Source organism: Accipiter gentilis, chromosome 9, assembly GCF_929443795.1.
Source record: "Accipiter gentilis chromosome 9, bAccGen1.1, whole genome shotgun sequence".
NCBI lineage: Eukaryota > Metazoa > Chordata > Aves > Accipitriformes > Accipitridae > Astur > Astur gentilis.
In genome coordinates, this window is record NC_064888.1 from 20475438 (window position 1) to 20502405 (window position 26968).

General features: G+C 38.5%; 1 protein-coding gene across 4 annotated transcripts in view; it reads right to left on the minus strand.

The window, feature by feature from the left end:
• Window positions 1–555: 555 nt before the first annotated feature.
• SEC24C (SEC24 homolog C, COPII coat complex component) overlaps window positions 556–26968 on the minus strand; it is a 38962-nt gene continuing 12549 nt past the window's right edge. For 3 of the 4 annotated variants that reach the window (XM_049810072.1, XM_049810075.1, XM_049810073.1), the window contains 22 exons: window positions 25609–25750; window positions 24443–24621; window positions 22970–23419; window positions 21584–21714; window positions 20240–20308; window positions 18345–18456; window positions 17491–17618; window positions 14664–14802; window positions 12649–12764; window positions 11255–11379; window positions 10794–10985; window positions 9684–9777; window positions 8357–8473; window positions 7708–7878; window positions 7221–7317; window positions 6768–6913; window positions 6145–6283; window positions 5212–5330; window positions 4711–4890; window positions 3858–4049; window positions 3344–3433; window positions 556–2901 (listed from right to left, as the gene is read on the minus strand). In XM_049810072.1, the coding sequence (XP_049666029.1) occupies window positions 2761–2901; window positions 3344–3433; window positions 3858–4049; window positions 4711–4890; window positions 5212–5330; window positions 6145–6283; window positions 6768–6913; window positions 7221–7317; window positions 7708–7878; window positions 8357–8473; window positions 9684–9777; window positions 10794–10985; window positions 11255–11379; window positions 12649–12764; window positions 14664–14802; window positions 17491–17618; window positions 18345–18456; window positions 20240–20308; window positions 21584–21714; window positions 22970–23419; window positions 24443–24621; window positions 25609–25750 (3269 nt within the window). In that variant the 3' untranslated portion in view covers window positions 556–2760. The remainder of the gene's footprint in view (window positions 2902–3343; window positions 3434–3857; window positions 4050–4710; window positions 4891–5211; window positions 5331–6144; window positions 6284–6767; window positions 6914–7220; window positions 7318–7707; window positions 7879–8356; window positions 8474–9683; window positions 9778–10793; window positions 10986–11254; window positions 11380–12648; window positions 12765–14663; window positions 14803–17490; window positions 17619–18344; window positions 18457–20239; window positions 20309–21583; window positions 21715–22969; window positions 23420–24442; window positions 24622–25608; window positions 25751–26968) is intronic. The other variant, XM_049810074.1, reaches the window with a different exon arrangement.

Below are 26968 nucleotides of genomic sequence, written 5' to 3' on the forward strand. Positions count from 1 at the left end.
AAGGCAACTTCCACATGCATCAGAAGGGGTGCTGCAACAAAAATGCCTGCAAGTGCATTTACTCCACACGATTAATGTACAAGATCCATGCAGCCCATCATTATTGCAATATTACAGTTCAGTAGCAGATTCTGGACATAATGTACATTCTGTAGGAGAGTAATCTCAAAAATATTCTACAGCAAACCAAGTAGCATTGGATATTTAGCAATTATTGTCTTGTGCGTTCATAGATGTTGTTGTAACGTTACCAGCAAATTGTACAATATCGATGTTCTAGGCTACAGTCAAGTTACACTCCAGTTCACTCTGAACTTTATTGTTGCAGTTAGGACCCCCCCCCCCAAACCAAACAAAAAAAAACCAACCCACCCAGCTTCCCTGCTGTCTTAACTCTGAAGAGGAGCTCTATTTTTCTGAAAAATTTAAGACTGCAGAAGTCTTTAAGTTAACATTGTCACAAGGTAAGTGTAATACTTTCCAAAGTAGAACAAAAAAACCCCAATCAATCTGACTGAAGTTGCGTTAAAGGGAAATCTCTTTGCAAAATGAAAGTTCAGAAAGCAATCATCTAATCAAAGTAACACTGAGATTAAACAGCACCTTTTTCTGCTGACATGTTGAATTTCTTATCATCATTCAGTGTGAAGAAAAAAAAACAAACCTGAAATTGGTCAGCAGAAGATTGGATTATAAAGGATCAGTCAGCTAGACTTCAGCCCTTCCCCTTGCCTCCCTCCCGCAAAATACAGGGTTTGGAAAAATAAGCAGTGTTTATTTACTAACAATGACATAAAATACATCTTAATATATTTTTATTTCTTTACAAATTAAAAGATGCATTGGAAAAACAAGTGAAGAAAATGAAAGGTTCATTTATGATTTCATTTCCACCCCCACACCCCCCAATATTAATACTAGAAATTAGTACTTGTGGAAGTCTGTGGTTGCTGCGCCTTATATTCCTGGGAAGTTCTTTTTCTCCTCTGGTTAAAAAACCTCTAGGTTTTTTGGCTGGAGGCAGTACGTGGAGTAAAAAGTCGGCCACATTCATACAAAAAAGCTGAAGGTTCTGTCAGCTACATCTTGAAAGAGTTTCTCCATTATAATTTTCATACTCCCCTTTCTGTGTACTGATGGGAGGGAAGACAAACGAGCAGCATTAGATGAAAAATGAATTTATATACATGCTACAGGATATGGAACTAAAACCACAGCCAGATATTTTTCTGATCTTAACAAGGACTTTCCTCTGAAATATCAAGCCCAGATAATATGTTCTCTAATCCACCCACATTCTTCCTTCCACTTTAGTGCTACTGGTAGCTTAAACTCCTGGGTATTGTAAGAACACTTGTTAAGCGTTCAAGCTAAAATATACAAGCCCCCTTTCAAAAGTGAATAAACGAAGCCCTTAGAATTCTGAATTTGATTTACACTCGCTCCCTCTTCACAGGAGTATTCTCATCCACCCTTGCAGAATAGAGCAGCAGAGTGGCCAAAGTGGATGGATTAATCTGTCTGAGGTATTTTAGTTAACAAACAGGCTTATAAAAAGGTTTTGTGCAAGCTGATCAGTAGGTAGAATGAGGGAAGGTATAAACATCCAGTAATGAAACTCTTCACTATGGCCCAGATGCTTTCAATAAGCGAAATCAGGTACTTGCAATACCTACTACAGTACAGTCTAAATCTTAGTATTTGTATCCCCTTCCTCGTATTCCAGGATACAAAGCAGTCTCAAATTGGCATCAGTATAAATCAAATTCCTGCTTGTTTGCTGTGATTCACAATAATATTGTTGAAAACGGCCACTTCCTTATCATCCAGTTCCTAGACAGCCCCACATCACCTTGTTAAAAGTATTTTCTGCTTAAGGTTAAGAGGCTTTTGTTCCCACCACAATCTGGATAGACAGGTAAGCTCTGCAGGAGAGGCCATGGAACATGGATTGAGTAGGACATTACAGAGCTGTGCAATGAGAAGGAGTCACCACACACACCAACGGGAAGCACTGTCTCTACGCTGTTCAGAAGCTGTTGATTGTTGCTCAGTGAACTACTACTTACTCCATTACAGGTCTGCACAGCAACTTATAGTACAGGGAAGATTGTGGAAAGAAATTTGCCCTGTTGCCTCCTGGCTTACCACTCTTTTCCTTTTTCATGGATTTCTGGTTCAGGCAGCCACATGATACATTTGTGCTCTGCAATGTCATAATTCCTTCTTAAGAGAAGACAGAAAATGTTTGGCTGCTCCAGCTCCCATCACCTGACCTGCCTCTTGTCCTCCCCACCTGCACATCCTCTTCACACTTGGAGCATGCACACGCGCCCATACAAACACACAGCAACTACCAGAAATTTCAAAGAGTTATCGCTTTTTCACCCAATGTTGAATCATGTACAGTGAACCAAAAAAAACCTACATTCATTACAACAGGATTAGCGAGCATGGTGGGGGGTGGGGGGGGTGGGGGGCAGGGTGTGAACTCCTGCCAAGCACAGGAAACAATTTAGATGCAAGTAAAAGACCTGGTATCAAAGGCCTTTTTTTTTTTTTTGCCTTCACTAGGAAAATTTTTCATCTCTCATACGGGACTGGGAGAGGTTGAAAGGATTTCTGCTTATGCAACGTGTATTAAAAATTATGGAATTGTACAGATTTCTATGTTGTCCTTTTGGAGGGCGCTGGGCCTTCTGATCAGGTCATTAGTGGAGACTGAAATGTCACTGCTGAGTTCCAGCATCACTCCCTCCTCTAGCTCAGTAGCTGCCGAATCTCCTTGTGCATGTGACACAGGAAGTCCACATATGAAGCTCCCCCACTTAGGCTCTTGTCCTCCACCAGAAAGTGTTTGAACAGCATTTCCAGCTTATCTTCTTGCTTCACAATTATTAACTACAAAAAACAAAACAAGAACAAAACCAACAGTGAGTAGTTAGCAGAATTTATGTTCTTGGAAAAAAGAGCAAAAAGGTAAATAGCTCAAAAATCTAAAGAGAGATAACCAGAATCACAGCATATATGGCTTATGTGCTTTGACTTCTGTAACTAAGCTGGGTTAAGTCTCAATCCTTTCTAAACAGAAGGAAAATACCATGTACATGGTTTGTGCAGCAGTATATTATAATAGGTGTGAAAAAAATTAGGTTTAGAACTATGGTAAGCACAGAACTCCAAAACTAGTAACAAATTTTCTTTCAGATCCTTGAAAACTTTGTTTGAATTACATTTATGAGATCAGGAAGAATAAGTTCAGTATTGCGGCATTACCAGGCATCACCTGCTCTACTAAAAGGGAAGGGGATTTAAAGCTATGAATGGGGGCCAACATTTTTACCTTCATGTAGCGGGATCTCTGCACTTGAAGCATGTCAACAATAGATCGTACTTTCTTTGAAAAGGGGTTTTCCAAGACAGGCAGGGTACTCTGGAATGAAAGATATCCAATCCCCATTAGTCACACGAAGTAGAGCAAGGTTAAACAAAACTCAGCAGTTTTGTCATCTTACATAAGGGTAGAGATGCATCTACCCCCACTGACATATAATCTCTTTGATCTCAACTAGTTAAAAGAGAATGTAACATGATATCAGAATTAAAGGTCAATTATTCATTCCATTTATGTACTGACTGTTCTCCTCACTGTCAGTGGAGATGTGGAATGTCAAATAAAGCTAGATAAAAACATGCCTGACATGCCCACTAGGGACATTTCCACTAGTTTCACATCTGTGCTTCTCTTGTTCCCAGTATGAAAAATTTAACACTATTTTCTCAACTTTCTTTCTCATTGTTCTAAATTTTGGGTGACTTATCACAGACACTAGCTCCCACACTGCCATCCAGCTCACCAAGGCGCTGCTAATCTGACTGAAGGATGACACTCCAAAAAGGTTCTGGATCAGGCCCTGCTGCACGTTGACTCCCACCCACACAAAGATGTTTAGCCCATTCTCCAGCAGGTATATGTCACCCTTGGAGAGACGTTCCTCTGAGTTCCGGATTGCTGCTGGCAAGGAGTCACTGTCAACATCTGCTTTGGCCTGTTTTAAAGTGAAATAAAAAACAAAATAAAATAAAATAAAATAAAGGTTATAAACTAAGAACATCTTATGAAATCCTGAAGACTTCTGCTACTAAGACCCCAAAGGTTTTCTCATTTCTAGGACTCATAAGACTGCAATAGCTGTGACTGAAGTATCATCTCCTTAGCTTATTTTTCTTACTGAACATGATACACAAGCAGATCAGAGACTCTTTGTCAGCAAAAGAGAACGTAAGGCTTCTGTGAAATTACTCTGTAGTTCCAATATCGCCTCCTGGAGTAGGAATGTAATTAGTTGTTAATGTTATTCCAGTAACTATGGTACTGAAAGTCAGAATAGTACATGGAGTTGCCCTGCAATGATGAAAATTACTACAAAAAAATTACAAGAAGCTTCATGACTTTTCAAAGACCATGAAAGTGTCAAAAGTGTTGGTTTTGCCACTAGTCCTAATGCTCATAGCTCAGGAAAAAAATCCCCCAGTAAATTCACAAGATGCAGTAATGCATCTATCACTGAGTGGAATAAATTGAAGCATCCCAACAGATAGCAGATCCCAAATCCTTCTCAAATTGCTTTCCCTTGATAAAATATAAATGCCAGTCCTTACAATGAGTCAAGACAACAACAAGTCTCAAGAATATCCTGAATTACTCACCAGGGGCAAAAGCCTGGGATAAAAGAAAACATTTGTTTCTGCCACATCCATGGATGTGACTAACTGACGAATGTAGGCACGGTCATCAGTTGTGACCTCCGGACCAGGCTGAAGAACATCACTCTTCAACACACAATTCAAGTACACAGGAAGCAGCTTCATGCATTCAGGGAGGATCAGCTACAAGTCACAAGCAGACAGAAGTTGGTCAGCTGTCTTGCTGAATAAGCTTATGCCTGACAAAACAAGGCTTGCATGAACCAACAAAGCATGAGGAGTGAAAGTGGATAGTCTAATCCTGGGGTCCAGACAGATGTCCAAGAAGCCATTCGCAACTATAGCTATACTTGCAGTCTCTCTACTTCCCTGAATCTTCTCTTTGCAAATTTCTGCTCAGCAAAGCAATTGACTTTTTTTGATTGAGCAGGTTAAGTAGGAAAAAGCTCTCATCACCTTTTAATACACAAGCCTATGATTCAAGTGAAAGCATCTGGAGTTTACCTGGCCAGCAGAAGAGGGACTAGCACAGTTCTTTCGATAGCAAGCTAGGATCTGGGCACACTGGTTGATCAGTGCATCTCGTACAGTCTTTACTGGACTATTCAGAACACCACGATATGCTGCACAAAAAGAGGAAAGAGATGGACAGCTATCAAGTGATTACTCATGAAAAGTAAAAAAAACCCAACACTACTTCCACAAAGTAAATTTAAACAACTACTGTTTATGAAAGTCTTTTTTCCCTCCCCTTCAAACCTGTGGGAAAGAGATGACACATTCCTGCTAAAGATCTGAAGAAGCTCTTTTAGTTGGTTTTATTACATATTCTTCAACTCTCTATCTCCCATGTACTTTAAGATACACTTAGTCATACTTGAAAGCATGAGGTACTATAAAAACTCCTTTTATAGTCTGGCCATCTTTCTTTAATGGACTGAAAATTGACCGTTTCTTACATTTTAATAGCAATAAACATATGCAACTAAATCTCTGCTGGATTTGTAGGCTTTTACTGCTAACTAGAAAGGGTAAATAGGGCACAACGCATAAAAGTATGACATTTAATCCAGATCTATGAGCAAAGGCCACCATTTCCTATTCCCAGAGCAAAATTCTGGAACAGTTAGAGAACGAACTAAACCAGTGCAAAAATAAATACAAGGATGAATTCAGATAGCTGTCATCACAAACCTCTATTAATAAAATTTAGACAAGAATTTGTATAAAGGATAAGCCTACACCCTCTATCCATACCTCTCATCCTAAGCAACAATACTATCATCAGAACTTTATGCTTTTTTCCATAAATGACTGAAGTATCAGGATTGCCACCTGATATTTGATGCAAAGAGAATTAACAGGTGTTGTTGGGTAATAACAGGCATTTTAACAGCAGTTAAAGGTTGCAGTTCTTGTTACCATATTTACCCTTACCATATTTAGCCAAGTAATTGATGAGAGTGTCTGTCTCACAGTTTCGGTAGAGGTCAGCAAGCTGTGTGCAACAGTTTAAGGAGAGGTTGTGAACGCGGAGTCGTCGCTGTCCCGCGCAACTTGTGTATAACAGAGCACACTGTAGGAGACAAAAATGCCAGAATATAGAAAAATTAGGTCCAGCTACAACAAGAAAGGCAGGGTCTGAATATAATTCAATAAAAACTAGGACTCAGATACCTAAACAAATAAGATAATTATGTAAAAGACTTGCACAATAAGCTAAAAGCATATGCTAAGAATCAGGGTCAATGAAAGAACAAGCAGCAATGTTAGCAGTTTATATTAAGGCAACTGGTCTTGGAAAACAGATTGTAGTTTGAAGCAATCTAGGTCACCCTGAGAACAAGGATGCTCAAAGGTTAAGGGTATAGTACGGGGCAAGAAGAAAAGAATGAACAGTTCCTTGAAGGAGTGTCTAATACTTCAGTTCAGAGTAACCTCATCCTCTCCTGCAACTGGCATGGCCCCCAGTTGAGATTTGGTTCTACCTTGATACAGTTTTGTTGACAATTCTAAATTGTCAACTCAGTTCTTTCTCCTAGAAAGCCTCCCCCCCTCACCTGAAGGAGTGCACCACTATCTTCACTCAGTTTATCATCGTGCTTAAATTCCACTGTGATTGTTTTATCACAGTCCAAACCTGCCATCTCTACATCAGTTGTGTTGCTCATATAGAAAGCTCCAAAAAAGTCAGTTGCTCGAATACCTAAAAAAGAAAAAACCCCAACGTGAACCACCATTTTCAACAGAATAACAAGACAGCCAGCCTTTGGAGCCCTGAAAATCTTGTCATCGGTGACACTAAGTTACCTTGATGACACTAAGTTATCTTGATAGATTTCAGCAGGTATCTTTGCTCAGTCTCTAAAAAAGTCTCAGAATTTCAAAGCTTTAGGAGAGCTTTTTGCATACCCTAATCTCAAGATGTTTTAAATTAGGGAAAAATCTGTTGCTTCCCATATAACATGCTTGAAGTGATCCATTTATTAAGACTCATTCATACTAAAGCCCACCTGTGCTTGTGCGCACTCTCATTACAGCATCAAATCCCACTTCTTTCTGGACATCTCTTCTCAAGTCATTCAGGAACCTATCCTGGTCTGTCTCCAGCTAGAACACAAGCAATAATTCAAGTTTCATACTCTCATAAATCAGAGCTGCTCCATAAATCGTAAAGTAATTTAAAAACAGGTACTATCTCCTGCAGTCTCAGTCTAAAAATCAGGCATCATAGAGGGCTCAGTGCCCTGCTAATAAAATATTGTGCTAAAAGTTAACAGCATAGCTTTTCTTGTTGTTGTTTTTGTTATTAATAGATATATTTTTGTGTAAAGACATAAAGCTAACTAAATCATTTTGGTGAAAATCTTGAAATTTAAGTAGCAATTTATTTCCAAAAAAGTACTTGTTCACTATAGTTCACACTGTGAAAAAGAACTCTTAAATAAACAATAATCCTTATTTACATCAAATACCAGTCTGAGTCAATGTCACTCTCACCTGGAAATAAGCATACTTATAAATAGATCCGCCTGTCTGGTAAGTTACTACACCTAGCGTTGCCACATCCAAATACTGGTTTGGAAACAGGAACAAATCCACACAGCAGCCCTGGGCCACACAGTCCTTGGCCAAGTTGTTGTAAAAGCTTGTCTGTGGTTGAAACAAAGTCTAGGAAAGGAAGTCAGAGATGACATCAGAAGTTTGTGGCATGAAAAGGAAAGTGAGATCCCGTTTATAATCCCAGTCAATACACTTTTATACTTTAAGTCTCTCTTCAGGGAAATTAGGGTCATATAAATTCTTCCTGACCCTGCCTTTGAAGAACTGTTGAATATTATGAAATTACTACACATCCCGCTTTAATTGTAAGCTCAGCACATTTACTTTAACCCAGCTATGGTATTTTATCCTGTATAAGAATCTAGACCTCTCTCTTGTTCTCATACCAGTGCTGTCCTTATGATGTCAAGTCTACACAGCTCTGCTTGAGAACAGAAGATAAAAGTGCAATGTTAAAAGATATTAGCTGGGATGGTTACATTAAAAAAATTACAAGGGTAGCATGTAATGTTGTTTCAGAGTTATTTTATCCCATAAAGAGTATAATATAGACCTGCTATGTAAGCATCATGCAAGTCATTATTACCTTCTCCTTATCTGTGTTGATCAGTTTCTTGTCATCCCTGTTCTTTAACTTCCCTGGGGCCTCTGCAATGGGCAGAGAGGTATGGAAAATGAAGAGCTTGCCAGCACACTCAGCTGCCTGCAGGAAAGCAAGTGCAATAGCACAGGTTAGAACAATTACAAAAACTGTAAGGGAAACTGTGATTCAAGTACAAGTATTCGAGCATCCTCATTACTTCACTTCTTTATGTCAGGAAGGCTATCACATACACAGGCTCAGTGATCACTTGGTTACTTCAGTGGTATCCAACACAGGGAGCACAGCTTACTTGTCAGTTACAGAAAAGCAAGCTTCAGTTCTACTGGACCTGCGCTAATTCCATGGCAGGAAGAAAAGGACTGGCTCCAAGGAGACACAGAGCAGTAAGCAGGACTCAGCTACAAAAGGTTTTGCGCAAAGGTGTTAGACTGTTTTCTTCTCTGATTTGCAGCTACTAAGTTTGTGTAAAAGAGTCACAGAAATGGCAAAGGATTTTGTAATCTGAGCTTCAACAGAACATTAGTTTTAAATCAATAACCTATGTCACCACTAGCCAATGTTTAGTAGGTTATTTTCTCTGACACAAGCAGTATGTAAACAATCAATTAGTAATGTATATTATTTCTTGACTGAGCAATTGTCATGAAAACTGAGTTTAAGAGAGACTTTTGAGGACTTACATGAAAGACAGTTAGAGCTACATGAACAGTTTTGGATGGAATCATACAGGTGGTCAATTCTATCAGTATATACAAGTCAGAGTTAGATCATGCATGTAATTATCTGGATGAAGTACTGGAATGGAAGAACTTTAGGAAAGGTTTACTTGGTTAGCACATTGTTGCGGGCAACTTCAACAGATTGTATTCTCTCCTTTTATTTAAGATTATAGCAGAGCTTCAAGCACAGGATTAGAAAGACACCATGTTACAGAACTCCTCAATGAGACATGATGGACTTCAGCACTTGTTTTTAATATTGGAGGGTCTTTTTTTTTTTTTTTTTTTTTTTGTAGGTTCTGTAAACTGTTCAAAGCAAAATGCAGCCAGGTAACTGAGAGTAAGCCAGATGTCTTGTACTGTGAACAAAAATCACTAAAAAAAAATTGGGTAGAGAGCAGATAGATAGCTACATAGAACCAGAGGTACATGCACTTGAAGAATGAGCCAAGTACTCCCTACGTGTACTGCACCTACCACAAGATGACTATGAAATATTTACAAATTATCTTATTAGCGTGTGTTAGCAGAATATGAACTTCAGAGTACTCAGACTAAAAACAACTTGCTGTGACAATGCATTTACTAACCTTCAGCGCCTCCAGCCCTGCTTGAATCACAGGTGCAAAAACAGTTTCTGTTTCTCTTGTGTCTGCAAACATTTCTGGAATCTGATCCAACAAACTAGCAAAGAACAAGAAAAATGAGGAATTCAATATTCCATTTAATTGGAAAAACCACAGTTGCAGTTGATGACCTAGGAGACAGAGGTGGTTTAAACAGAAGTCCCTAACATGTCTGTAAATTTTTATAATTTTTACGGTATTTGGCATCTCATCATTTATCTGTGAAAAAAATGATGCCTTGTCATTCTTCATTGGCTTTTCTCATCCATATCCTCAGTGCTTGCTGCATAGCCTCAGCTGATGCCTACTCCAATAGCTCTTCTGCATTCTTGTTCTTTTAACATATTCCAATATATATTGGTAGGTAAACTCTTAGGAAAAACTAGTGATGCTTGGCCTCTGTTTGCCAAGCATCCTGTGTACTATTCAAAGATTAATAGGTTTAATCCAGAGTTCTGTATTTATGTTTGTTAATGCACTACAGAATAGGCTAGGAATTTTCTTTAAAAACAAGCAGTGCCATGTCTAGTTCCCAAAACATAGTTAGCAACCAACACAGCATAATTTAATTACAGTTCAAGTATCATGTTAAATAGTTTGCCAAAACTTTGCTAATTTCTCTATCTTTCCTTCTAGATTTTATCTTCTCTGTCCCACTCACTCAATTTTCTCCACAGAACCAAAATTAGACACCACTGTTGTCTCAGTTTTCAGTTATTTAGGCAGTTGCCTTAAAGATAGTGATTCAGTATTCTTACAGCTTTCGCTTTGCATCATTCTAGTTGTGTTTTGGTTTTTGGGGGGTTTTTTTGTTTTTTTTTTTTTTTCTTTTCCCAGAAATGCCCTTCTGTACTAAATCTCCTTACATATACCTTCTGCCAGGCTGCACTACAAGCCAAATACACCCTTACCCCATGAATTTTCCCAACCTACTTTGCCAGCTTAATCTCAGAGTATAGGAAGTTAAAATACATGGAGTGACTTCTAGGTGAACAACATGACAAATAAGCATACAACACTTGAATCTACCAAACAAGAAGTTTACTACACACATTGTAAATCAATTCCCATTACCTGTCAATAACTGTCCTGGACTCGTTCACGTTCACCAGAAAACCATCAAGGAGTGGCACAAACATATCTGCCACATCTGAGACAACCATCATTTGTGGCTGTGCCAATGAGCTCTTCACGTTATAGAAGTGTAACACTTTGTTGTAGGTGACAAAGCCTACTCGAATGGCTGATTCTTCCATGTTGCCTTCCCTGCAAGAGACATACTTGCCTTCACATCTAAGTAGGTAGTGAAATCGTTACACAGAATCCAACACAATAGGGATGAGGGAAAAATGAAAGGAAGGAAAATTTATCTTCACCTAGAAAGGTATTCAGAAAGATGTTCTGCTTGGCCTTTTTCTGAACAAAAGAGCTTGACAGGATTATCAAATAATGTTCTAATTTCTAGCTTCTTTTAAAGGGGAAAAGTGACAATTTTCCCCATTTTGACTGGTTACAGTAGTACACAATATACCTACCTGGGCAGGTAATCTAGGAGTGACTTTAATTCTTCACATATTAGCCTCACTAAGCCACTCTTCACAGCATTGTAAGACACATCAATCATGAAAATGAAAGCAGGTGGACTGGGAAACTTGTTATTCTGTGGAAGAAAGGGAAGAAGTCACATTATGGCCATGTAACACAGCCCATGTAACAGCTCTGTAACATGGACAAATGAATGCTGGTCAAAACTCCAATAGCTTTCATGTGCTTTTCTACTCATGAGCAGTAATCTTTTCTTCAGATCATTCTCCCATCCCTGCCCAACTAACAGTCATGTAAGCACACTGTGCTTGAAATGGACTGGCATTGCATGCCCTAGACTGATTTTACCATTGCTCAGTGAAGAACAGGCTAGTTATAACTAAATCATCCATTTACATGACTAGGCCAGATAAGGAAAGTAGACAGGGAAATTTCCTGCCAGTTCTCAAGACTTTGGAAGACTTGTTATAGGTGATTTCGTCAATATAAAGCAAAAGATTTTCCTCTCTGAGAACTGCAACCTTTCCCTTCTACTTAAATATCAGGTTTGCTTTGGGAAGGAAAACAATTGTTTCAGTCAACAGTTTTCTGAAGTCTATAGGTCATACTGGAAGGAGCACACAGAGCAAAAACAAAACAGAAGAACTTTCAAAAAAGCTGGGAAGACTGCATCTTGTTTGAAGTAAAAATGCTTCTTACACTGTTAGAAGCAGGAGAATTGGTTTTTCCCTTAACTCAAAGTAAAGCTGAGGCATCAGAAGGCAACCAGAATAAAGTTGCAATATTTAGACACCTATTTTCCCAGCATTTATTTCAGCAGTGATGTAAGTTGATTTAATAAGCACCTTGCACATATTTTTCCTATTCCTTAGAAGTTAATTATTATTTAAATCTTTAATTTAAAAGTAAACCAGCTCTGACAATATCTATTTCCACACTACTCTTGTGTTTTTAACTAGTATGGCTGTATTTGAAGTTCAATAGGTAAAGCCTGTCTTGGGCAACAGGTGGCACATTGCATAGTTACTATAGTACTTTCTCCAATCTCTCCTACATTCTCCTTCTGCCCCACGGACTACTGCAAGAAAGTCCTCCTGCTAAAGTAACAGCAGCTATAGCTGCTTATATAGCTCCAGAAGAGAATGACAGAAGCACCTATAATAAAATTATATTATGCCATGTGTGATCAAGACTTCCCCTACTTTGAGAAGTAAGCAGACAAGCACATTATTTTACACAATGAAGTGGGTTGGATTAATGCTGTTAAATATGTCTGCCAGCTAGAAAGCAGCCCCAGACAATTCATGTCATTCTTACTTTTAGGAAAATAGGCTTTTTATTTAAAACCAAACCAAAATATATTAATAAACACATACTACCATACCTTGCAATAGTCTACTGTTGCTAGAAACTCATAAGACCCCAGCGATAACTCAGGTCGGTCATAGAAGTCTACTCGTTTTCCAGTATGATCCAAATGCTGGAAGTAGTGAGGTGGCACTGGGAAAGGAAAAAATCATTAAGTTCAGTGACACACCCATGATAAACACTGTGACTAGAGAGCTAACATGACAACAGCTGTTTCAAATAAAACGCCAGGAAAGCTAGCTAGCACTCTGTGCTAGCATGCAAGTATTACTAAAAATATTTATGCAATTTAAGGGCCTCATTAAAGCCAAGAAATACAGGCAAACTGCTCCCAGTTTGTCTTATGCACCAGGTGGCACACTGTTTCATATCAGAAACGTCACTACAACATGCTCTTAGGAGCCTTCTGAAGGATTTAGTCCAAAGGAAAAATACAAAAATCTTGTATAAGTAGTAACAAATGACTTGCAATAGAGTTTGAGGCAAACTACAGGCTACAACATTACTGACTTAATTCAGGCTTACTGAAAGATTGAGCTCCTTATTTTGCCGAGTTAGCTTTTTCCTTCCCTTCTCATGCTGCACAAGAGTAAAGCCTTCTAAGCACTCTGTCATAATCCTTTTGTCAGAATAGACAGGGTACTTCTTACAGTGGATTGTAAAGCATTAAGGAGGAGGAACTGGAAGTGTAACCACGTGCTCAGCACCCAGTACTTTTGTGCTGGTACCAGGCATCAGAAAGTAAAATGGAGTTAAGGTAAGTTTTCACCTACAAAAGTCAGCTGCAGAAACAAAGAAAGCATTTGCCTTGTGCCCCATGAACTACCATGACAGAGAGTCCCTCCTGCAGAATTGCTAGGGTAACAAAATGTATTTCAGTTATAGCTGCTTATATAGCTCCAGGGGAGACTAAAATGAGATTATCTGTAATGATAGTATTCACCACATTTAAATTATTCTAAACAATCAAAGTTTCAACAGTTCAAAAGCAAAGTGAAATCATTATGACTATATATATATAAGCACCCATCATTCTTCTCTCTAAGTACACATCCAGTACAAGCTAATTACCTGGTTGCTTTTTGCAGAGAAAGCAGAAATTGTTTTCAAGTATTAGGTACAACTATATTGGGCTTTGCAGCATTGCTTTCATGAGCAGTCTCTGAGCATCTCTCCCTTTTCTGCCCCTGCTCAGTTTTTACAGGTACAGCCATTCATACAGCTGCTGAGTGGGCAGGGACAGGGAATGCATACCGGCAGAAAATCACCAGACAAAAAAAGTTTTTTGAGGTTGGCCATTTCTAACCCCCATCAGCTTCCCATTTTGGTTTATACAAACAGTTGTACAGCATAACCAAGGTGATAAGAAGAAACAGTCCATTAAAAGCCATCAGTGTTACCAAATGAAACACTCAAAATATCACCATAAGGTTTGTTGTACCTTACATTCCACTGTGCCTTCAAAACAAATCTACAGATGTCATGCTATGAGCAGCACATAGTGACTTCTGCTTAAAATGAAGCATGTTTTATATTAATTTAGAAGAGCAACCAAGATTAATTGGCATATATTGGACACTGCTACTCAGCTGCAGCAGATTTAGCTGCAATCTCATCTCTGAGCAGTGTTTAAACAGGCTTTATGAGAAAAAAAAATGAGAAAAAAAAATCCTAACTCATGCTACTGACTAGATATACATCTCAGTCTGTCACAGAAAAATGTAAATTTGAAATACCCTAAGAAAATAGCATAAATAATTTTTCAGACCAGCATACATTATGCTACAAGTACCTCATGTTAAAAATTTGGTACAATAATACTGCAATGCATAAGCACCTACTTAATTTGACCATAATTTCAGAACTGAGCGCTGAACATGTTTTATAATGAATTTTTTACAAGACTAAACACACGTTAAAGCATAGTATATATTATAAATGATCATAACATGATAAAGATTTATTTGCTTGCATCTTGTTCAAAGATCACTCCAATAGAGCCTAGAGACCGATTTCCAGAAGAAACCTTACCCTCAGTGACACAGCTGCAGAAGCAACACTGGAACCTCCTTCCACCCTCAATGAATTGCATAAAAGGGCACATATAAGCCTTGCACCTATTACATCGGACAGGACCAGATTCTCCATGGTCTACCAAATAAGGAAGGGTCTGTGGAAGCAGGGGAGAAAAATGAAAAGAAAGGTCACATGATGATGAAAAAGAAGTGACCACACATATTGCAAAGCTTAAAACCATCTCCCTGTACATTGCATAGGATTTAGCACTTTGGCAGCTATGGAAGAGAGCACAGGGGCTGAGGGAAGCCTGAACAAGTATTTCATAAATACTTTTTAACTCAAGCTCTAGCACAGCAGTTCTTTGTGGGCTGCAGTAATTAATGGGCTATCCCACTTAGACACAAACAGGTACTTCAGCATGGTGCTGCACTACCTTATATAGTAGCCTGCTTGAGGAGCATGAGCTTTAGCAGGAGTACCACACCAGACAGCACAGATGTATCCCAAGTGAACATGAAAGACTGAAGCCATGCAAAGAATGGCTGCAATAACCTCATGGGAGCGAGCATACAATTTTACATTTCATCACAGGTTGGGTTTTTAAAAGCAACTCTTCACCTCTTGTATTTTTCCCTTGTAAAAAGAAAGCTTTCTGACAAAATAGAAGCCAGTCATTGCATTCCATATACTCAAGAACATAGAGCATCCAGGCCATTTAAAAAAGTTTCAGCCAATACTTATTTTTGAAGTCCACCATGAAAGACAGTATTTCCATAAGTTCTGCTTGTCTTGACCCCATTGTACAGCAAGTCCTCAAAACTGTTACGTAGCAATACCATTTTTGAACTATTACTGATAATATATTCTTTTTTGCAGCCAAAACAGAATAAGATGCTTGGCAACTTCTGCAGCTTCTCAACCTCAGAATGAGCAGGAAGCACATTAAAATGGTTGACATAACTTGTGCAAGCTACAAGCTGCATTCATAGTTCAAAGCATCTTTCATAACTAAGAATCTATCTCAAAAGTAAGTTTAACTACTTACTTCTAAATTTTCTGACACTAAAGGTGTCCAGTCTTAATTCTCTCAGTCACCCTAAACCTCCGATCATGTTTAAGAGACAACATATTCATTGAGCAGGAACTGAGCAAATGCTCTAGTCACTTTCTTCCTCTTCATGCCACAGATGTGTCCCATCTCTCATTTAACCCCACTAATCATTTGTTGACAATGCAATGGTTTTGCTGCCAGCATTTCTCAGCTCCTTATCCCCAAGGCTGACCTCCTCAGGGGAAACAAAATTTCAAGTTTTCTAACTGCCAGGCAATGTTAGTATTGTACTTCCACACAATAAGCTTTTTTCCTCAGCCTCTCCCTCAGTAACATGCATGCAAACAAACTACAAGGGTGCTGTAAACATGCAGTGCTATGCATGATCTTCCTGTAACCACTTACTCCCAGAAAGCACAGAGATACTTCTTTCTGAAGCCTCAAGCTCTGCTTTCTGAACTGTGCATTAACAGAGGGCAAAGGTCCTGTATCTGGCAACCAGGTGCTGAATTTTTATATATTCTAGATTTATCCGAATGCTTTATTTTCATGAGACATTTATCCTCTCATTAGTGGTATGTTAAGCTTCAGCTCTATTTACAGTCTTATTGCTCTGAACAGCTAAGCCTTCATCTGTTGGAAGGGGCCCTCCACAGGGAGTTTGCCCTTGCCATAAAGAACTTCCCAATGCTAGAAACTGACCGGTCTCCAGGGCAATTTTCCAATCCTAGCCATGTTTTTTCTGGATATCACAAATGTTTGTTCAAAGCACAAACACACCAGGAGACCTAACAACTAGTTGTTTGTAAAGCTTCTCTAAAAGTGTGCAGCTCCACAAGCCTCGGGGTTTCTCAAATAAGACCAAATTCTCGTACTGTGCTCCTTTTAAACTCCAACCACAATACAGCAGTATAGGAATTAACTTCACTACTCAGTTTTATCACAAACCAGTTTTCAAAATCAAAACCATAGTTCAGGAACACTAATGAAATGCAACAGGAAAAAAACACCCTTAAAAGCCCAGAGGATATTCCTTTCCTTAGTAGATGCTAAAGTGAAGTTTAACAGGGCACGGAATACTGCAAACATATGTATTCAAATTTAACAAGCATATTCTTCTTTATGTCACTGCTCCAAGCAGGCTAACACTACACAGTAGCCAGAGTATTTAGAATATTTTATAAAATTTCTAGCTCTGTGATAGTCTTGAAGCTTTCATGTTCTCAGCAAGCAGACAAAGTGGCTAAAAGGCTAGCTAGCCACACATTACACCTAGAAGTAAGTTAGTGCACAGAGCAAGGGCAGAAATACAAGTGCAGCTCAGGAGTGCCCAGTACTCAGGCTTGTTCTGTCATCGCACAGTGCTATGCATGTGTATTAGACAGCTTAACCCGTGTGCAATTGCACAACTTGATATCCTAGGAAAGACTTAACATCAATGATTAGTAACCGTTTAAATACTTTAGGCCAAGAAAGAAATTGAGATCAACTGGAAGTGTATGCGTTTGTGACCATCCTAATATTTTGGTCATTCAGTCACAGTGCTTGACAGTTACTGCAAAAAAGCTGAAATTATCACCGTGATCAAAATATTAAATGTTTTGAACACAACATTCTTCTGCCTTACAGATCTCTGCCACACACTTGTGGGAGAATCAGCATTTACCTAGTCTTCATTACCTGAACAGTCTTTCTCAACGTATCTGTTAAATGTTGACATCTAATAGCATTCTCCTCACAAGTTCAGAGTGCATACAGCGCCTATGTAACTCTGCATATGATTCTCACCTCCTCTGGGGGTAGAGTAGCCAGTGGTTTTATGACAGCAGCTAGGGGAACTTGGGACTGTTTGGCCATATCTGAGGTGCAGGGAATATTGTAAGATGTGCATCTTATGTAGCGGGGGCTTGCGTTACCTGGGGAACAAAGAAAAAATTCCCACAAATTTCAGTACAAGTTAAATTTATATTCAAGAACAGAAACAAAGATACCTTCAGTTGTGTTGTTAAGCCCCAGAGACTAAGAGCTTACCTAAACAATAAATTAATTTCAATCTATGCAAAACTTGAATTCCAAACAAAGTGCCTCTTTAGGACTAACTACATATAATAAAAGCCCTTATGTCAAAACAAATGAACAAGCACTTGATTGTAGAATCAGATTCTGAAGTTTTAAGGGAGCTTTAAATCTCAAAAAAAGCATGGGAAATTAAAAGATTAAATATCCTTTCTCTTTGAAGTCCATGGACCAACTGACATTCCACTCAATTCAAAAAAATACAGTTCCCAGTCCAATTCAAATGATATTGCTAGTAAATTTCAGTTCTTAACTGTTTTTGATATAACTCTTCAGAAGAGGCTTCATTTGCTGCTTTCTGATATCCCTGGTAAAGCTGATCCCAGGTACCTGCCCTGGAAAACATATTTTTTTTTACTTACAAATTGCTTACTAGCTACCAAGCAATGAGGAGAATCTAAATAGAGATCAAATCAACACAGGACTTGAAGCTAAGCTTCTGTTGGTAAAATACATATCCTCAGCCACTGAATTCCTCAAACTTTTCCTTGAAAAATATAGACAGTTCTGTCATTGACTCTTCAGGGTTTCTGTTTTGTTTGTTTAGGAAAAGAAAAATATTTCACCTTGATCCTTGACCAAGAAATTCGTAGTAACAAGAGGTGGGACCTGCCCTCTCACTCCAGTGACATATGGTTCTGATCCACGGTTACTTCTGTCATCTTCAATCACTTGAATCTATGATGAAAAGCACCACATTAATATTTGGAGGCTTGGTTTCAAAGTACTGTAAAATAAAAAATTTATATCTGTAAGGCAGTGAAAAGGGGACCCGAGGAAAACATTACTATCTCTAAAAATAAGAAGTCTAAAGCAAATAAGTTTTGTCAAGCAGTCACCTCTCAGTTTGATCTCGAATAGTACTTAATGACTAACAAAAATTACACATTGCAAATAGTATTTTTCCCCAAGTATCCTGAGTAGTAGCATATTTTGTGTTTTAAGGCCTGATCTGAACTTATAAAAGCCAAACACAGATCAAGAAAGGAATTTTTGGTAGTATTCCCCTGTATACTGGTCCTAGCCAAATTAAAATTAGAAGCTTCTGTAAGCCTCAGGCTGAAGTTCTATAGATAACCTGGCTTTTCCTTTCTGTTATGTTTCCACTGTTTTCATAGTATGCATTTATTTCTAACCACTGTAACTCTGACCTAAAGACAGATGCTTGCAAGCTCCAGTGGAAGTCTTCATTACTCCATGGTGCTCAAGAGTTTGTGATTTGAATTCTGGGGATGCGGATAGTGAAGTTTCAATGGACTTGTCGATGGATGAAGCTTAAACATCAAAGCCAGCAGAAATCTTAAATTTCTTAGTATTTCAAATTCTTCATTAATGCAAATATGTTTAAGATAATGGAAATGCAATGAACAGTTTTACTTGACTAAAATATCCACTGACCTTTGCATAAGAACAGCAAATTGTAGTTATACACAGTTTTAACTACATTTCCATACTGCTGCCTGAATGAAAGCATTGAAACTAGCAATCATTCTTCTGATCTTACTTTGCCACCAAATACACATGCCTTTGCTTAGAGTAAATTATGAAATGCCTAAGTTGCATGGCAGAACTTCTACCCTCTCACTAAGGATTCTAAGTTGCCAGCAAAAAGCCTCCCATAGCATCAGACAGTGACTACTCCAGGATAAATCTCATCCCATTTCAAAAGTCTACAGACTGACATTGGTGATCTCACCCGCGGGTACCTGTTATATGACTATATGACCAACATTGACTAAACGAGGAAGAAGTGATACAAGGGTAACCCAAAGTCAAATGTGTTTTTTTAATTTTCTTCCAATCCAAAAGGTAGCTGCTTTTTTCTTTCTTTTAGGTAAGATTCTCTACACATAAACATTAAATTTTCAAATTCAAAATTTAATGGTTATGTATGAACGCAGATAATGATAGAATGTTTATAGCTCCCCATGCCTCATATTAATCTACTAGAAGATTTAGATCAGTAATTAACATCAAAACAAAACAGTTCATGTGCGATTTTAGAACTTCAAAGCATTAGCCTGGTATTGGTATATCAACAAGAACAGTAATCAAATTCTGTTCAAAACTGGTAGAAAACATGCCTACAAAGGCTCATGCTGTGTGTATGTTAACAGGAGACACACATTCTATGGACAATTATACTGATGGCTTACACTGACAATGCCAGTTGGAATCTGATGAAGGAGATATTCTAAAGATCAGATGAAGTGAGGGGAAACATTCTTCATGATCTGTTTCTGAAACAGTCTGCTTTCTATTGCCTCACCATTCATCAAAGAAGAGAAGATTTTAACAACCTCTTGTGGTGTAAAGTTACTCATTTTGATAAGGCAAGCAGAATACAGCAAGGAAAGGGTAAAGGATTAATGATGGACGGTTAGTGAGGTGAAGTTCAGGTTTCAGGCATGCACAGATGGTCACCAACACACAGACTACAATTCACATATACAGCACTTACTGGACTAGGAATTGCATCTGGGTCTATTCTGTGCCTGGGTTTCTGCTGAGGTGGCAGCTCATTAAGTTGCTTTTTTTAAAAAAATAAAAAGTAAGAGTGCCACAAAAAAAAAAAAAAGAAAAGAAAAGAAAAAAAGAAAAAAGAATAATAAACCAAAAAGTAACAGTGTTACTTCTCTCTACCCAAACCTGTAGCACTGGAATTAGATACATTTAGACATTGGTTCATGCAACAGGAAACATCCGCTTCTGCAGCATACACCGATCCCAAAACCAGCCTTGCCAAGATATTGGGCTTGGGCTCTGAACACATTGCTAACAGAGGTAGTGGCTCATGTGCTCATTTTGGTTAGAAATTGGGGATTTATGCTTTAAGAACATGCTAAAATGAAGGCAACTGACACAAGCCATTTGAGATGTAATTTAGTGTAAGAGAAGAGAAGCAGACAAGCAATTAAAGGCTTCTTATATTCTACAAAAAAATACGGTCATAAACTTTACATAAACCTGGAGTCTAAACAGATAATCTTTTTTGAATAGCAATAACTTCTGAACAGCACCAGTCCAGACCTAAGATGTAACTCTACATTATTTTTATAGTTTTGAAGTAAAGTGATCGCAAGCACTGCACTGGAAAGGTTTCCTGTTATCAAATGACTGTGGCCTTCTGAGACAGTAACAGAACAGCATCAGCAGAAAGAACAGAACAGTAGACTAGTGGCAATAGTACTGCCAGACTTAATACTACTCATCATTGCTAACCATTACACATCACTGCTCGTTCTTTCTCAGAACCTCCATTCTGAAAGATAATCCCAATTTGAGAAGTTGTCCATACTTGACTGCAGTAGTGTCATGACTTAATGGCCTCAAAAAATGCTAACCAGCTTTTTGACAGATTATAGCAAAAAGGAAAGGAAAAGCACTACAATCATCTATTAACCATATTTTAAACATGGATCATATGGTTCATAGACTGTCACCTCAAAACCTGAAATTAGTTCACCTTGGAAAGTCATTAAGAAGGAATCCAGAAATGGAGAAACAAGTTTAATCAAATCCATCAAGGATTCTCAAAATGTAACATAGTACAGAAAAAGACCTGAGGAATTAGAGCATTGATTTGCATGTGCAGTGCCTTTCTGTAGTCACCAAGAAAAGTACTGCTTCTGGGCTTATTCATAAGAAAAGACTGAAGCTGGATATATGACAGAAGAGTAAGCAGGAAAACAGACTGATGTTCTTTGGAATGAGAAACCTGTTTTCAGCTTTGGTCTTCGTCAGTTTTGTTTTATGTAAAGACACTATGGAAGAACTCACACTGGTAAGAACAAAATAAGCTTACAGGGCTAGGAATGGAATCTGGATCCAAGCGTTTTGGTGGAGGTGGTGGTCCAGGTTGACTTCCATAATTTGGTGTTCCTGGATAGGCTCCTCCATAGTTTGGTTGGGGACCCCTCACCTGCCCAAAGGAACCTTACAAGAAAGGGACAGCAAAATCAAACAATGGCTAATACTCATTAGGTACTTGCCACTTTTCTTGTCATCGTCAAAAAAAAAAAAGAAAAAGAAAGTCATGCTTTTCAGTTAATTAGGATTAAACATTTATCACAGTGTTTCAGCTTAGACTGTACATCTCTATCAATAATCCAATAAATTGATGGATACAGTCCTCCTTAAAACCAGACTTAAGGGAACAGGTTTTTAGACTAACATAATTATTTTTAGACTAATACAATTACAATACACATTAAGATCAGGCACTATGAACATTTAAATTAAATTTCAGAACTGCCTAATAGAAAGTGCACACAGAACAGCCAAATAAGCTAGCGGATAACTCATAATTCCTCAAACTAAAGGTACGCAAGGAGTTCTTTCAGGCAGTTGTGGCTTGTCTGAAATTACACTAAGTTAATATGTGATTATCTCTAACTACATGAAGTTATTTCATATTACTTAGACAATTTCAGTCAGTTATAGAACAACAGCATGATTTACCCCATTAGTGTTTTTACAGTTCATAGCAATTTGAACAGATATTTTTAAGTAATTTACCCGGCCAGTCGTGCAAAGCTGCACGGGGGATGGGATTCTCAATCCTGACACTTGCACCTGATTACTTTATCCTAGGTATCTGTAAATGCTATTTATTAAAAATCAACCAAAACTGTTTGTAATTCAGAAAGCTTAACTGATAATACTTCTAAGCACACACAAAATGTGAAAGGTTCTATAAGGATAAAAATACACAGTTTTGCTAATTAAAGAAGAAAAAGTAGCAACTCCTTTTCAATGTTTAACAACTTCCTCTCATACAGGTTGTATATGCACACTTGCCACAAATCTTAAAAAAGAAAGATAAGGCTTTGCAGAATTTCAAATCTCTACTTTTGAAAGATGATGATGCAGATATCAATTTAAAGATCATAAAATTTTGATCACAAATTCTTGTAGTATTATGGCACTAATTACTAAACAACTTTTTGGCCAAGTAAGCTAGGATTCCTTTAGTTACATTAATCTGATTAAAATCTGTATGACAAGTATCTTAGAATGACACATCCTCCTGTTTAGCTTGGATTTGTCCTTCAGACAGGACCACAAGGAATCAAGAAGAAAGCTTTGAAGTACAGCCAGAAGCCCACAAGTAACAAGCCTGAAATCCAGTTCTCAGTTTGCAGCACACAGGGAACACACATGACTCAATTCCTATACTAGGAATACTCACCGTTCTGCTGCATTTGGTATCCTGGCTGAGAAGGATGAGTGGGAGGAGGTGGTCCATGGAGGCCACTCATGGGAGGCCCAGGGTGCAGCCCTGACATAGTTGATGGAGGTGGTGGTGAGGATACATGATTAGGCTGGGACGTTGGTGGTCCAGCAACTGTCTGCCCAGGCAGTGGTGGGCCTGGCATGGTAGGTGGCCTTGGGGCACCTGTGCTAGGAGGGTAAGAGGAAGGTCCAATCCCTGCAGAAGAGGGAGGTGGGGCAAAACCAGGGACTTGAGTAGGTAGGCGTTGAGTTGACATCGGTTGACCAGGAAACAGAGGCTGTGCCAAAGGAAGACCCTGAGACACACTGGTAGGAGAGGGTCCTTGGCTCGCAGTGTAAGGTGTGTAGAGACCAGATCCTGTTGCACTAAAGCTTCCTGAGACTGGGGGAACCGATGTTGGGGGACCTGATAAGAAGAAGATATAACACCATTTTCTTCTATCCTCAAGACAATTAAGATGCAAGCAAAAGCCATTTGCTCTAGGATCATCTAAATAGGTCTACCACTTCCTCGTCTTTAGATGGACTTGCCACTACTAAGAGACAAACCTTAAGTGAACACCCTCCTAAATTGATCAGAGCGCTGAAACTTCTCCAAAGGATCTGAAACTTGATAGTTCCTTCATTGTCCTATCTCGCAAAGTCTGAGCTTCTTATTTTACATAATCAGAATACACTTCAGGATTCATGGCCAGAAAAAAGAGACAAAGTCAGGAGTATGCCAAACAAGAACCACGAGAAGTCTGTCTACTGATTTCTTGAACTGAAATAAGTTTATATCTTGAACTCCACACTAAGTTGGAGCCTGTAGTTCAAGAATGGTTTTGAGCTTCACGGAGACCAGCTTATACATACTAAAGACAAATCTCTAGTCTTCAATTAAAAAAAAAAAAATATCCTGTAATCTACAGCAGTGGGACTGTAGATCTAATACAATAAAACACGATATCTAAATTCAGTTTATGCTTTTTAAGTAAGTTTCTTCTCAACTTCCAGTAAAACCCTTCACAAAATCAGAGTAATTTCAGCCCTTTGTGATTTACTGAGTTCTTTTTCCTTTTTTTTTTTTTTTTTGGACTGGACTGCTGCACAACAGTGGCAAGACATGTAGACTCCAACAGCTTACTTAGGAATAGACTGGTTTTGTGTTTCACACCAAGATTCACCTAGTTGAGGAGAAGTATTATTGCTTTCTTTTGTTACTCACGTCCTGCAGTACTGCCTGCACTGTCCCCTACAATAGTCTCAGTTCTTTTCCCTGATAATGACCTTATCAGTCAAGGAAACTACCGTTTACTATGGCAGATGTCAACACCCAGAGACTTACCATCACCATATGGTAATGAATCATTGATACGAGCAAATCTTTTATGAAATTATTAGCATAAATGAAAAGCAATAGCATATTTCTGTAGCCAGGAAACCTCACCATAGCCCAGTCCAGCTGGGGGAGGAGCAGAGGCTGTAGTACTGCCAATTGTCATCCCTGCCATGTGATTGCTGAGCTGCTGTACACTTGCCGGGGGTGGACCATATTGCTGGAACGTAGCTGTCTGGCTGACAGGCGTGGGTGCTGAGCCTGGCAGAAATGGCTGAGAAGCAGGTGGCCTGAGAAAGAAGATAAGAAACTTCACTGGATTCCCCATTATACAAGCAGTTACAATTCTCCGTGCCTTTTGAAACTGTTCTACCACATAAACACTAGCTGGATCTCAATTATTTACATGAAGCACTGTAGCTCAGTTTTGGAAAAATAATTACATATCCTGCATGGATCCGAATCCCTTTCATAAAAAAAAATATCTATTAGTTCTTATAATAGAAATTCTATGTTTATAGCATTGTTTTTGTTAATTCCATTTTAGTTATTGCAACAAATCAGAAACACTGCAACAGAATCTACAGGGTGAGCAACAGTAAGACCTGCACAGCTATGTAAGAATGCTCTGTTGCTCAAAGGATTTGGACTCTCCAGCTGACAGTGCTGAGCTTAACCAAAAGGAAAACAAAAACAACTACCTTTCCCCACAACCAGTAATCAGAATGAAGCAGTGAGGACTGTTGCTACTTTCACCACAGAGGTAATGGCAGTATCTTTCCAGAGATGATGCCCAATAGCTTTAGATGAAGATAACTCAGGGATCCATAACGGACAGAAAAGGACCTAGAACCAATACTAAGGAATTACTCAGTAATGACAGACAGCAACATGCTCCAGAGATCAGTTCACACTGCCAAGGAATCAAATACTACGGCTGTGTGGATGCAACTGTATTAAACAAGACAGATTATGGGAACCTGAAAATTCCTTATGGGAAAATGACCATCACAAAGAAAATCTTTGGAGAAGTGATTTTGATCTGTCACTGACATCAGTTCACATCCTTCCAGAAGTTCTTCATCTCCAAGATTCTTATTGTCTAACAAATACCCCTATGGCAAAATGTTGTTCCAAAACAATAAGGAAGTAATAAAGAAAGTCAATGTCCATCACAGGAAAAACAAAGCATTTCATTTGTTTTGGCCCCTAAAAGGTCTACAGCTAGCATAGGTCTACTAAGGCAGGCCTTTGTTATGATTTGCTCTTGTATGTACCTCTGCATCGGGGCTGCCGAGGCTGGAATCCCATTCTGCACATCTCCATGTCCAAGCTGACTGTATGCCAGGTGGCCAGAAGGAAGAGATGCCCCAGAGGCTGGAGGGGGAGCTCCAGATGTTGGAGGGGCTCTTAATGAGCCTACAGACATAAGGAAAAAATAAAATAAAATAAAATAAAAATATCACAAATTACTCACAGAAACAAGGCCTTGAACCAATTACCAGGAAAAATCTGGGAAATAAAAAAAGTGCAGAAAACAGTTTAGCGGTGGCCAAAGTGATTTATCAATACTCTACAAGCAACAAATAATTTATACAACTATATTAGAAGAAGCTAAACTGAAAGCACAAGTATTTTTAGCCAGTGTCACTAGTCACCATCTCCACACAGACCAAGTAGAAAATATGTACTCTGGAGGGTCTTCAAAAGAGAATTTCATCTTTTGATAAAGAAAAAATCACTATCTTACCAGTAAGGTATTACATTCTTCTCCCTCCAAGTCCAATTATTTTTATCCAGACCAAGGAGAGTATTCACATGGAACCTAGTGTTCATTACAGGTCAATTTTCCCTACTTGAAAGGTAAGCAGGTTATGTGAGAAGATTCAGTTTTCAAAAATTACATCTAACTGCTTTAAATATAACACAATGGCGGCCACCACAGACTGTTCTTCCCAGCCTCTCAAGGTTGGAGGCTAACGCAAATATTTCCTCATCTTTGAGACTGAGCTGCTTCAGGCACAGCGCAAACATATTTGCCTCAGAAACAAGTATTCGCACTTTCCACAGACCGCACAATGCTGGATACAATACCAGCAGACCAACTGCAGTGTCTACTTCCAAAAAAGATAATATAAACTTCTATTGTAATGATATCATGTTAAAAATGCTGACAATCAGAACAACCATATGACCCTGCCTGCTAAGCACAAGGGAACATATTTCACATATGGGGTATCATTAAATACAGATTACTAAACTGCCCCATGAGACCAGGGCAGCACATACACACTGTTATACCTCTCTGACAGTGACTGGCATGACAAGTTTAAAAGGGACTCTGAAACCTTCTTGTAAGGAACCATTATGAAATAGGAAATAAGAGAAGCCATTTCTCAATTCTACAGTATAAATTTATACACCAAAGCATGAGGTTTCAATTCATATATATTTTTACCTTATCTGCTACATGTAATTCTTAGTAAGCTTGTGGATGTAAATTCAAGGAAGAAATTAACTAGACCTTGTATGAATAATCAGTAATTTCTTGGGGCTTTTTTCTTTATTACTAAACCTCCTCCTGTTGTTCATTTTGAGACTTAGGACTTAATTATTTCCAGAGACATTTATTATTTT